The sequence below is a fragment of the Augochlora pura genome, chromosome 10 (assembly GCF_028453695.1).
Source record: "Augochlora pura isolate Apur16 chromosome 10, APUR_v2.2.1, whole genome shotgun sequence".
NCBI classification, from domain to species: Eukaryota; Metazoa; Arthropoda; class Insecta; order Hymenoptera; family Halictidae; genus Augochlora; species Augochlora pura.
In genome coordinates this window covers 1,294,583-1,308,772 of record NC_135781.1, presented here as the reverse complement: position 1 = coordinate 1,308,772, position 14,190 = coordinate 1,294,583, and the positions used below count along the sequence as shown (strand labels likewise).

The following is a 14,190-nucleotide window of genomic DNA, read 5'->3' as shown; positions in this document are numbered from 1 at the left end:
CAAACAATATCCAACGTTATAAAAAAAGGGTGCTAAAACATCGTATATACTCTCGCTAATATTCAACAATTTAAGATACATAAAACTGATAACGAGACATTTTTCCTTTCCTCAATCGTCCCTCTTTTAACGACTCATCTCGTCGCGAAAAGGGTGGCTTAAGTGATTAATGCGCATCGCTCCGGCTTCCCGCGAATGAAACGGGGGTTCTAAACCGTGAGATAATCAGAAATTTTCTCGTTTTAGCGGCGCGTTAGACGAATCCGCGTATTTGCGGAAAGTAATGAAAAATTTGTGGCTCCGGGAACGTCGCGCCGGGAACAACCCCTTAATCGAGTTACCGGAGGGGGGGGGGGGCGCTTCGTGGAAAGCTTCGACACTTTCGACGTCCGTGCTCTCTCCTCCTACTCCTCCTACTCCTCCGGGGGGAAAGTTCCCCAATGGGGCGTCGTTCGGGGTATAATGAGAGATGATTCGGAAGACTGAGTGCGAAAGGGGAAGTAATGGGTTTTCACTGCGGCGACTACTTTGTTGAAAGTTTCGGGGTTTCCGGGCGACCAACCCTATCCGACTATACATTACATTGTACATATACTGTGTGTGTATATACGGTGGACGAATTTTGTATAGGTGCGAGCTAATTCTTCTTTGACAAACAAAGTTAAATATTCTGATAATGGAATTTGAAAAGAATTTTACAGCGAATTTCGCTGTATAGTTTCATAGCGCTTTATAATTTTGTACTGATTATGACAAGAATGAAGAAATATTTTTCTTAATAATAAATTTATCGGTGAAAGATATTCGATTGAATAATACGCAATATGAAAATTTCAGATCTTTGATTCTATCAATTATTGTCACTAACAAATTAAATGGCAAAATAGCCAAGAAAATGCTTGGTCATATTTCTAACAAATGGAATTTTTATAAATATTGAGAAGCCAGAAATAATAAATTCAGTAATGAAAGAAATTCGGTTGAATAACACGCAGTATGAAAAACAGTGGTGAGGGTAACCTTCAGGTAAACTTTCGGCGGAAAGTTATTGTTCAGTCAGTCTTCGTGTCCTTGTCGTCGAGAGAAGTCGTATTTCGTAATTTGCGCGTCGCGTGTGTTTTTGTGAAGTGCTTCGGCCCAGGGTGGACCTCCATGGATTACTGCTGACCCTTGGTCCACCCTACGTGGTCACTAGCGACCATCGTAGTGACCGGTAATGGTCATTCGAGTGATTATCAGTGGTCATTCAAGAAGTTATCAGTAATAATTCAAGTAAATATCAGTGGTCATTCAAGAGGTCACCGGACGTCATTCAAGATATTATCAGTAATCGATGATACGAAGAATTCGGTACGCGAGTGCGTAACAATATACTCGGCAAAAATAATTTTTCTAAATATTAAATTTTAAGAGACAATCGAATTTATTAACGCAACAATTTCTTGAGTTATTCGTGCTTGAAAAATTATTCCACGTCTCTGATTCCTATTAATTATTGTCACTGACATATTAAATAGAAAAATAGCCAAGGGGTGCTTGATCATATTTCTAATAAACGGAATTCATATAATTATTACGAAACCAGAAATAATAAATTTACTAGTGAAAGAAATTCGGTTGAATAATACGCAGTATGAAAAACAGTGTTGACGGTTACCTTCAGGCGAACGTTCGGAGGTATGTTATTGTTCAGTCTGCGCGTCCTTGTCGTCGAGAGTAGTCGTATTTTGTATTGTGCTCGTCGCGAATAATCTCGAAAAGTGCCCGGAACCAATGGACTTCTATGGATTACTGCTGACCCTTGGTCCACCCTATGGTCACTAGCGACCATCGTGGTGATCGGTAATGGTCATTCGAGATGTTACCAGTGGTCACTCAAGTGGTTATCAGTGCTCATTTAATAATTTATCAGTGGTCATTAAAAATGGTTATCAGTGGTCATTCAATAATTTATCAGTGGTCACTCAAGTGGTTATCAGTGGTCACTCAAGTGGTTATCAGTGGTCACTCAAGTGGTTATCAGTAGTTATCAGTGGTCATTCAAGTGGTTATCAGTGGTCATTCAATAATTTATCAGTGGTCGTCCTAGTGGTCACATCTGGCCATCCTAGTGGTCATATCTGGCCATACCAGTGGTCACTTCTACTAATTTTTCCAAACTTATGCTGCCTCATATCTGCACTTCTTGTTCCTGCTTCTTCTTCTTCTGCTGCCTTCCCTTGCTGTTTCTGCTGCTTCTGCTTCCCGAGCCAACGTCGCATCAAAATGTGAGTCGCATGCTTTTCTTTCATAACAATATTCAATATTCAATTTTCTTTCATAACATTCTCAATATTACGAGTACAGTGTCATATGTATGCGCATGGTTAACTTTCCACAAAGTCTTTCACAAAATATAAGAAAAAGAGCCATAACGCGAATTTTGGTTTCGTTCTGAATCCCTTTTCGGGTCTCCACTCCAGCAACCTCCACGTGGTGAGACCCGGGCAATCCATGTAATTCTCCATCTCGAATCAATTGTAAATTCGATTGCAATTAATTCGAAATCGACAATTACATGGAGCTAATGGCTGTGATATGTTAATAATAACTTTTCAGTATATCAAGTAGAATTTGATATTCTTGTGTGCATTTCTCATTTCTTATTTGTATGCACTTTTTATTCCTTACTTATATGTATTTTATTTTACTTTAGTCCATTGAAACTTTTAACAAATGAAAAGGAAATAATATTGTACGAAATAGGGAAATATCATCGAGGGATTCGAGCGTTGCGTTATTTATTAAACCGTGTGTTATTTATTAAAGTGTGCGTTATTTATTAAGCTGTGTATTATTTATTAAAGTGTGCGTTATTAAGTTACATTCGCCGTGGGATTATCATTCGCCATTTTACGTTGCTCAAATTAGGCTCATATTGTGGAATATCATCATCGTGTCGTTCATCGACAGATGCGCAATTCTAATACTTCAAATCAGTATTGGGAATAATTTCTCCATCAAAGATTGTCGATCTTGGTATTCCTCCAGTCGGAGGTCCTTCAGGGGCTCGCTCACGGGAGGGGCCGTGAGCGAGTACGGGGGGTAGCGTCCCCGGAGCACCCGAGGCGCCTATAGGTCGTTAGGGTTCTTAATTTAAGTTCGTTAGATTTCGTTTGATTCTTCATCGTTGGTTTGGTTTCCGATTTGACTCGGTTCTTCAGCGTTGGATTTCCTCGTCAAATCGCACTCGTGTGCGGGGTTAGCTTGGCACTCGTGTGCTGGCGTTAGGTTCCTTGTTTCACCTCGTCAAATCGCACTCGTGTGCAGGTTAGCTTGGCACTCGTGTGCTGGCGTTAGGTTCCTCGTTTCACCTCGTCACATTTTCTAGTGTCATCATAGGATCGTCATCCGCCGAGGGATCATCATCCGCCGAGGGATGCGTGCGACTTATCAACCCCTTGCACCATCGCTCCTTTCATGCTACGACGATTAGCATTTATTCGCTCTTAATAATTTTCCAAATTTATTTGTAATTTTACTTCGACGTGGAAGTAATTAATAATAGTCATATTTAGTAGAAAAATCATAAAATGATTTAGTAGAAAAAATTGCATAAAATCTTCGCCACGAGTCTGACTCGTTATTATAGTGCAAGGGGTTGATAATCGCGTCTTATTTAAGTATTAAGTATTAAGTATTACTATATTAAGATCGCTCAGGGGCCTCCGTCCCACGGGGCATGTCCCGTGGGGGGCACGGGGTGTAGCGTCCCCGAGTCACCCGAATCGCTAAAAATATGTCGAGTATTATCGCCATAGCTTCACTTGTTCGCTAACTCGTTGTCAACTTTTGCTCCATTTATTTATAGTTGTCTTACTCGCGCAATCTCTCGGGTAAGTCCAAACGTGGGTCTCGTATTCGGCGGATTATCATGCGGCGTGCGCATCCAAAGGTAGCATCCTCCTGCAACGGGGTTCCCTTCTCCTTCGTCTTTTGACATGTAAGTCGTCCATAAACCCCGTACTTAGTGCGGGGGGCGGGCGCTGGGGGGAAGTGTTCAACGGGGCGTAAGTGGGGGTGTTATCTTTCGGTGTTCACTCCAATTGGTAAAACGTCGAATATCGAGGTCTGCGGGAGGCACCGAGAACTTGCGCGAGCATTGCTCGCGTCGCGTCACCCTCGAGTCGGGGCCTTCTGCTTCCGCTCGTTTTTGAGTCTCGCTTTTGAAAGAATCGGAACCTTCTGTTCCGATTCTTTTTGGTCCCCGTGGATGAGTGGCTTCTCCGTTGATCCACTTTTGCTCCGCGATAATACTCGACATTTTGTTTCACCGGTGAAAGGAAGGGAGCCATAACGAATACCGGCTTCGTTCTGACTCCCTTTCGGGTCTCCAGTCGCAGCAACCTCCACGTGGTGAGACCCGGGCAATCCATGTAATTCTTGATTTCGAATCAACTGTAAATTCGTTTGCAATTAATTCGAAATCGATAATTACATGGAGCTAATGGCTGTGATATAGTGATGCGCACTTTTAAGTATTAAGTGGAATTTGATTTTCTTAAAGCGTTGCGTTATTTATTAAGCCGTTGCGTTATTTTTATATACCATATTTTTATGGTATGTCTGTAGTGATTGGTTTTGTAAATATTAAATGGACAATAAATTGGCGAAACATTTAAATTTCAAGACTTTTATTACACCTTGGGAAGCAACATGCACATCCTGATTTTTCGAATTAATAAAAAATTCGGAATATTCAGAAAACAAATACCAATACGCCCGTACTCGAAGCAGCAGAAATACTCGCTGAAACTCCTGTTGATTGGATAAAGTCCAAACACAGAAAAAGAGAGAGAGAGAGAGAGAACAATATCGTTCAGCGTGGTAACATTAATTGCGACGATGGTTCTTCGGATTAGGAGTCGGAAATGAACGGGCCGGATGTCTCGTCGCCGACTTAGCTCGCCTCTTAAGCATCGCTCCTCCCCCTCCCCCATCTCGCCCCGTTCCTCGCCATAATTTCATGAAGTTTCTCGGCGAGCGTTAGCCCGCCAGGTGAAAATCCCTTTAAAACAGTATCACCGTATCCACCCGGACCTAATCTTCATCCCGGAAATCTATAGAGCAGCTCGTCACCGCCGCTAAACTTTTGAAATAGCGCTCTTCAACAACAACCATTGCGCGCGACTTCGACCGTTCCGCGGGACGCGTGTCCCGAATCGATCCCGGACCACGACGCGGACGCAACACGAAATTGTTTACCAGGAGGACTCGCGGAAATCTCGTTGGAAGCTCGCGTGTCATCGAATCACGATTCCCTCGTTCCGCGGACATTAAATTATAAGTTGCAGCTCTCGGGGAGGCGATTCCGCGCGGAAAACGCGGAAAGTTTCTTTCGTCTTGCCGAGGGTCGGTAAATTCTTAACTGCCCCGGCCTTAATAGCGTTTCATCTGGTTCCCGCTGTATTCGTAAATTCTCGGCGCGGTGGCCTCGCCGTTTAAACTTCCTTCTCCGCCGACGATGGATTAAACGTTGCCGGGATTGTTGTTCAAAGATCTAACGAGACTTCGCGATACGAAGCCGGAACGATTCTCAATTGTTAAGCAAATAATTACTATCTACGATACGAGCGATCGACGATGAACACGGTGAAACGAATAAATTGAAAACAATTAAAATTCTGATATTCTCCGGCCGAACGTCCAAAACTATATTTCGCGCCGGTAAGCCAGTCGGCACCGTCGCGCGGCCCGCAGTCTAAATATTGGTGTACCTAATTGCCACGGCGCCGCAGGTGCATAAAACCGACAGTTTAGTTAGCGAGCGCAATCAAAGAGGAGAAGTTGCTGAAATTCGCAATTAAGGAGGCGATTTAGAGTTTCTAATCGGACTTAACGCTGTTAAAGAGTACGCCCGGCTATCGGGAAACGCGGATCGTATTCAGCCGCGACGCCGCGCGCTACCCCGCCCCACCCCCGCGGCCATTTGCATACTAAACAGACGTTAATCCAGAGTAACGGAAGGAAAAGCTAGTTGGAAGTTAACATCGAGTGTGTTTCGGCCGGCGTTGTGTGTACGTAACCTGACGTGCCGGAAGCACGGACCGGTAGCAGCGGAGTTCCGGGGCTAAGAGCGAAAGGAAAATATTGATCCCGCGGCCACGCGGCCGTCCGTTCGAAACGTAAGAACTTGCGATACACGTAAGAGCTTGGTGCCGCTCCTTTTATTAGGGTGGTCGCATCGTTTTCCGCGCCATGAGGCGGCGTCGCGACGCTGGCACGTTTCTTAAACCCTTGCGCTATAATAACGAGCGAGACGCGCGACGAACGCGCACGACTCGATGAGTATGGCTGCCAATCGTTTCTATTAACTCTCCGCCTTCTATGCCGGAGGGCTAAAGACGTCTTAAAGACGTCTAAAGTTCGTCTCAAAGACGTCTAAAGTTGGTCTTAAAGACGTCTAAAAAAGATTTTAATATTTAACACCGGACGTTTCTAAGTCGTTTCTAAGATATTCGTAGGACATTGGAGACGTCTTAAAATCTCAAAAATTTCTCGAACGTCGTACACCAGACGTTCTTAAGACATGTTAAAGACGTCTCTATACTATCTGGATTTCAACACCGAATCACGCAAAGACGTCAATCGTTCCCTGATTTCCAAATTGATTAACCAATTCTCATCATTTTTCCTTACCTAACCTATTTCGCTACATAATTAATTCATGCGAAACATGGGTATTCCCATTCAACACCATGTATATTCAACCGGATCCATGGACAGCATTCGCTTGCACGGTCTTTTCCTCATTCTTCCTCTCCTTTCTTTATTCCACGGCGGGACGATATTATCCTATTGTTCCTTGGGTCTAGGACATAATAAATCATGGTACCCCGTGCTCCCTCTTTTGTCCCGTTTATTATAAGCCCCGACCTCGATTCCGGCGAACCACTGGCGGGCAATTAATCACGGGAAATAAATAATCGATGATCAAGCCCTCGAACTCGATTGCGGTTTCCGGCCGAGTCCGCCTGCTTAATTTGCGAGCACCTCCGATGGGAAGAGACAGAGAGAGAGAGAGAGAGAGAGAGTGGTGGTCTCATCGAGTCAACAGTCTCCGGAGATGACCAAGTGCCGCGACTTTTCTTCTTTTGTGGTTGCCCCGATGTCGTCGCGGCAATTTAGGGATTCCCGGACACCGATTCTTTAACCTTAACGACGCGACCATTAATTTCCAGCACTTGTTCTAGGAAAGTAACAATCGTCCCTTTGTTAACGTTATTGTTATCTTAGTCCTCGGATTTTACTATTACGGCGACTATGTTCCATCAGTTGTCAGAATTTTTAACCCATATTTGGAATTGGTTTCCGGGTTATCAGACCAAAGGGACGCGTTATTTATACTTATTTCTTTAGCATTGTAATTTTTCTAGTCACTGTAACTTTACTAGTTAATTGTCGCGATTGTAGGCGACCAGATTTTATTTATTATTACTGGCTTAACGCGTTGTAGCCGGTGTGCCTATTTTGCTTGCATTTTAGAAAATAGGCAGTACAAGGTATAGTTGTAACCTTGACATTCAATAGTAAAAACATGACAATTTAATATTATAAAATTAACATATATAATTTTCTTTTTTAATTTCGAGCGTGACCTTACAGAGAAAACCTTGAATATCAGTGGCGACATCGACGTATTAAACGAGTGTAAAGGGTTAATCCTCTTGATCTGTCCCTCCGCTCGTTAACAAGAACGAACAATTACCAATAATTATAAAAATAATCCGCGAGGCTCTATTAATTTTATCTTCTCTTCCCAAATTGTCCAATATAGTTCACAAGCTTGGAGACAATTCAAGAGATTTCGCCATAACCTTAAATTCTCGCGCGACTGCCACGAGTCTCGACAGCATTAAAAACAATGTAAAAATCGATATTACCGATTCGAGAGCAATCGAAGGATCGCTCGCCTTTCACCGCGTGCGCAAGCCATCTTCTCGGTTCCTAAAGCCGGTCCCCCGCCCTAATTGCTCCCCCTCGAGTTATGTTTTCTTGAATTCGCCGCGACTTCCGTGTGCAGCGGCCGCCCTCGTTGTTTCGGAGACCGACGTCTAGCCAGAAACTGCAGCCGTGCCGCGGATACAGGGAATGTCCTATTCGCGGAAATTCATGCCCGTGTTGTGTCGGCGAGCCGAGCACGGAGGGGCTTCTTCCCTTCCGGAACCACCGGGCCAGTCTCTCTGCTAAGCGATACCCTGTTAGCTACGAGCTGCCAAATGCGCTTCCATTCTGGCGAAACTCTCTGCAAGTGGACTGCAATTGCCCGGTACCCGCTTCTATTCCGTGGAACTTTCGCTTTCGTACGGACTCGGACAAAATGGCTGCTCGGGATGCTGAAGCATCCACTGGGGAGTGTATGAAGATCGCGAACTAATCGACCAAATTTTGATGAAAGTTACAATATTTAATATAATTTTTAAAATAATTAAAATAATAAAAAAAAATAATTTTAACATAATTTGTTAAAGTATTTTTTTCGTTGTTATTATTGTTAACGATAGGTTTACGGAGTGATAAGAGCAATTTATCTTATGCACTTATTGTATTTATTGTTTTTAGTATAGGTTATATAGTCTCGGTAAATGTACCTCGAGGATTTTAACCCTTTGCAGGCGTGTGGCGACTTTGATGCGTTGTTGTAGTAACATTGCTACGCTATTTTTAAAAGAGTTTTAATATTATTAAATTAGTCTGTATTTTGATTAATTGTTAAATAACAGAAGTCTTTTATAAGCATTCGCGGTCAATCTCGTGCGTATCAAGTAAAAATAATCGCACCAAATGGAAATATTTTAGCAAATAAAAATAATCGTACCGAATGGAAATGTTGTAGGTTGAAACGAAAGTCTTCATTTTGCAGTAACAATAGTTGGGACTGCGAAGGAATAGCTATAATTAATAGCCATTACTAATAGTACTAATTACGGTTGTAGGTTAAGAAATTTCGAGCACGTCAAAATGGCGCATAAAAATGGCGTGTCAAAATGGCGTCTCTCGCTAACCTAGCTTCCATTACAGTGAACGCAAAGGTATCCAAATAACGCACTTCCTCGCGCATAAAAAGAATCATAGCGATTCGAGCAGAAACTATACTACTTTTTCCATCTCGATTATCATAAAACGCGATCTTCCGTGATTCGTCATCTTATGTATAGTCGACGAGAAATCGGCGCGCGTTTAAGCGGCCACGAACGACCGGTTAGAGGTCGGTTTCCGTCCGAGGACAGCGAGAAGCTCTCGCCGATGCCGGTCACGATCGAAAGAAACCGATGGAAATTTCGGCGCTAAACCAATTTCTATTTATCTCACGTATAATAACGATTTAACCCAGGAAGCAAGCTCCTTCGGCGGCCGTTCGATTCGACTCGCGCAACAATAGAAAGCTGTTTCTTCCTGGCGGTCGAAAGCTGTTCCTCCCTTATCCGCGGAACGAAGTTGCAGCTTCTCTCGAACCGATCTGTGTATGATTATCTTTACGTCGAATAGTCGCGAGAATTCGATAAATTATCGTAGGAATTGTAGAACTTTTTTTCAGGACTGAATGGAAAATTTTGGATATAGTTAGTGAAAGTGGTCTTTTCGATCCGAAGTTTCAATTATTTTAGTGTAATATGCGATTCAATTATTTTTTTTTAGTGATTTGTTTATCGACAGAGTCAATTCATAATTTTTATAATTATAGGTTAGTTCAAATGATTCATTAAATTATAAATGAAATTATCGTCGATTTAAAATAGCTTTTAAAACCATTAAAAAAATTATAAATAAAATCAAAACTACACTGGCAAAATTGCATCTTCTCGACGAGTTTCACCAATTTTCTCAAGCTGAATTCGCTTTCCTTCTTCATCCTCTATATTTATCTTTTTCCCTTTCTCCCCGGCAATGTTTCAACTTTATTCGAGAAAAAAAGGTGTTTCGTTGCTCCGCGCAGCGTCTACCGAAAGTTCTACGATTTTGTTACGAAGATAGCGGAACGTCTCCGCTGTGCGTCGTTCCAGGCCGGTAGACGCGCCCCGGGGGGCGATAGGATGAGAACAAAGGTGTAAATTTTTCGGAATCGTCTGAGAGAAGAGGGGGCGGCGGCGGCTTTCGCGGCATCTGGCATTCCTCGATTCCGAGCATCCTCTTCCCGCCGCGCGGATACAGTTCACCATTCCGCCCGGTCGTTCGGCTTTATTTCCATCCGCGGGACTCGTTCGCGCCTCTTCGCCGCCCCGTGGCCGTGTTCCACCGTGGTTTTTAAAACCCTTCCATTGCGACCAGGCTCTGGCTTGCTCGATGCCTTATACTTTTCTTTCCTATCGATACGCGCGTATCGACATTAGAGCAGTTTTAATATCATAATTTTAACCCTTCGCGGGACGAGGTTGAAAATTTTATATAAATTATACGTTGTATTTAATTGTGTATTATTACACTTATGGTGTTATTAACAGTCTATTATAAGTCTTGATAGTTAGGATAATGATAGTTAGGATAAGTCTACCGATGGTTAGGGTAGTAATAGTTTGGCTAAGTCTGGTGATAGTTAGGTCGATGATAGTTAAGATGAGTCTACTGATGGTTAGAATGGCTATTATAAGTTTTGACAGTTAGGATAAGTCTGTTGATAGTTAGGTCAATAATAGTGAAGATAAATCTACCGATAGTTAGGGTAGTAATAGTTTGGCTAAGTCTGGTGATAGTTAGGTCAATGATAGTTAAGATAAGTTTACTGATGGTTAGGATAGCTATTATAGGTCTTGATAGTTAGGTTAAGTCTATTAATAGTTATGCTAATGATACTTAAGATAATGATAGTTAAGCCAAGTCTCCCGATAGGACAGCAATAGTTCGCTTAAGTCCATTGATTTCTCATCACGAGAAAAAGGAAAGAACTTATGGTACACCCTAATATTAATTTCGCGAGCCAGAAAAATGGTTCTCCTCGAAAATAATCTTCAAACGTTGCCGGGTCCAAGGGAATTTGGGTTTCGCAGCGTCGCCTATGGAAATCGATGCCGTCGAATGAAAAGCGGAAACGTTTGAGGAGGGTGGGTGGAGGTAGGGCGTGGGAGAGGCACAGCCCAGGTAAGAGAGTGTCCCAGCAGGTCTTTTCTATTTCCCGCGAGGCCGCGCGGAATTTTTATCGAGCACTTGCGCGAGCTGTTTATTACAGGAGCGAGGGCGTCTCGCCGCGGGTGAGAAATGGCGCGCTCGCGCTCGCTCGCGAGCCCGTCGAATGAGATATAAAAGAAAAGTGGCGGATCGTACATATAAAACGTCTCGGCGCGCACAGACGAGGCCGAGCGGAAAAAGAGCTGATTCTTCTCGGGGGTCGGACGCGTGCGCGCGCGCGGTGAATTCATGCACAGTGAATTTAACGCGGCCTCTGCGGATCGGTTTTTTTTCCTCGCCGGATAAGAGGGCGGACAGCCACGCGGGTTTACGTGGTTTGCGAATACGACCGAGCGGAGCTCAAGGTCCTCGCGAGCCCTTCCCCTTCGAGGGGGGAGGCCGGGCTCTTTCGCTGAAAAGACTCGCATTAAAATTTCTATTAATACACCGGCCCCTCGCGGCGCGTGTCCGTCGCTCACGGGCCGCTTGTCCCGCTTGTCGCGACGCTGTAAATTTTTGTAAACTCGTTCGGCCGGAGTTTCGCGTGCGCGCACAGAACTGGAAATTCATTCGGTGTACACGCGCGCGCCGGAGCCTCATCAGACCCGCGATAAAGCGAAAATGTTATTAATTCGCGCGCGCGCGCGCGCGCGGCGCTTTCGGCGAAACGACCGCACAAAAGGCCCTTTGTGCCGGCCGCGCGATTCGTCCATTTTTGTTTCCCCGCTTTAATTCGGTACCGGTACGCGCGAGCATTTCGCTCGCTGGCTCTCGCGCTCCGGCGGGCGGAGGGAGGGAGAGGGTAGAACATTAAATTGTAGGACAGGCGAATGGGAATCAAACCTTTTTGCTACGTTTCTGCACGGTTTTCGGTGTAAATGACGCGCGCGCGCGCGCTATCGGTGATAAATTGATCAAGGGATCGGGGTTGTTTTTTTTATAGTGGTAAAAGCGTGGTCTATTCAGAGAGTTGAGTGTAATGTTTTTAATCACAGTTATTGATTTAGTGAAAAATCGTTTCTTTTAGAAGCCACATGTATTATTGACAATTTTGCATTCTTTTTTGTTGAGAAGGAATTTCTGATTTAATTATGCGGCGAAAATAGTTTAAATTATTATTATTATTATTATTATGAGGAATGCTAGTGATACTATTGTTAAGAATGTGTCGTTCGATTTTTCGATTTAAATTAAAGGATATGTTAACTCGTTCCGCTTAAAATCAAGTCGAAGAAAAGAACGCGATCGAAAGACCCCAGCTGCGAGACAAGGAGACTCTTAAGGGGAATGCATTTCAACAAGAGTGCTCCGGCAGTTTGTTTCTGCGAGGTCGTCGCCCGAGGCAGCCGAAGCTCTAAGCTCTAACAAATGGAAGCTCGCCCTGAAATCGCACAAAAGGATATAGCCTTGATCGAAGGGGAGAAGAGGAGCGACGATCGAACGTCTCTGATCGAACGTCTCTGATCGAACGTCTCGCGTCGCGACGCTCTCGGTTTCCAGGCGGCCCGGTCAAAGTTCGCCGATCCTTTGTCCGCGTTGGTTCGCGAGTGGCCGACGCAGCGCCGTTCCATCCACGGAACAAGCTGGAAAAACGGGAGACCTGCCCCGGGGGTGCCGCGGCCGACAAGGTGGATGTATGGGAAACGACTTCGGGGGCTCTCTGTGGCCGCGATACAAACCAGAAGCGTGCCCCGGGGGCAAGAACCGAAGAGGACGCGGGATAAAATATCGAGCCGAGCCGAGGAGCGCCGAGACGAGCAAGAGAAGAGTCGCGTCTGCACCGTTTACCCGAGCTCATTCTAATCCAATTACACGGATCGAACGTTTTGCCCCGCCGTTGCTCGGCCAAGGGACTCGACTCTTTTGAAAGAAAGAGTCCCCGGGGGGGGGGGAGGGGGTAGCAAGAGGAGCGACGGGGGCGGAGAGAGAGAGCAGATAGCCCGAAACGACGTTCATAAGTTACGCGACGAAAATGGTGCCGTGTCAAGTAGTTGTAAGCAATTTCTTTTGCGCGAAACCGCTGGGACAAAAGCGGACGTTTTCCTCGAGGCGGGTCCCGGGCAGAAGAAGACCGAAGGTAGGACCGAAGGGAGGACGAAGGTTCTCGCCGGAGGGCGACCGCGGAGGGACAGGAGGATGTACGGAACGCGACAAAAATGGAGCACGTACGTTTTAATGTCTCGTATTCGTTACACGACGAGCGCGCGACGGTGGTACTGGGAACTCCGGATATTAGCTTTTCCGTGATGATAACAAATGTGGCGAGCTTCGTGGATAATTTTTAGATAGTCACGTGTCTGCTTAGGTTCATCGCGGTGGCAGTATTTTTTGTACGGCAATTTTTGTTACGCGAGATACGAGCGATTGAGATATTTGTGACATGGGATATGTAATAATTAAATGAATAGGTAATAGTAATAGTTGAATAAATAGGTAATAGTTGAATAAATAGGTAATACTAATAATTAATTAAAGAAATTGTCGGCCATTATAATTATAATATAAAGAGACAGAATAAATGATAGTTTTCTTTCCGCGAGACTGTATGATTTTTTTCCAACGAAGTTACATTATTTTGGATATCTGTTTCTCGATCTCGTGGTAAAAAATTGTTCCACACATTTGTATCTTTATATTATGATTATAACGACTAACAATTTTCTTTTATAAAATATTAACATACTTATCTAAAAATAGAGAATTCGCGCTTTGAAACCATCGTATCAACCACTTCACATTTTCTGTTTTAACTTTATATAAATTCCTGATAACAAATTCCTATACCCAACAGAAAATGAACCATCGCTTCGCTCTTTCAACATTAATAATAAATTCAATATTAAAAGTAAGCTTTAATATGAATTTAATAGCTACGAATAACGTACCAATTTGCCAGATTACACGACAGGAATGAATTTCATTCATCAGCTTCGCAATTTTTACACCCTTTTTCGCAGCAGCTCGACCCTCCTCGTAAAACTTCGCAGACGTATCGCAAGGTTTCGTGAACCGGGCCGTGGAGAGCGGGGGAAGGAAAATAGAAAGCGA

The 14,190-nt window shown here is 44.0% G+C and overlaps 1 protein-coding gene across 1 annotated transcript in view; it reads right to left on the bottom strand.

Annotated features, from left to right (window-relative positions):
• Positions 1-14,190, bottom strand: part of LOC144476538 (dipeptidase 1) — a 249,408-nt gene that overhangs the window by 32,785 nt on the left and 202,433 nt on the right. Inside the window, 1 exon segment of the mRNA XM_078193618.1 lies at positions 3,860-3,915. Coding sequence (XP_078049744.1) covers positions 3,860-3,915 — 56 coding nt within the window.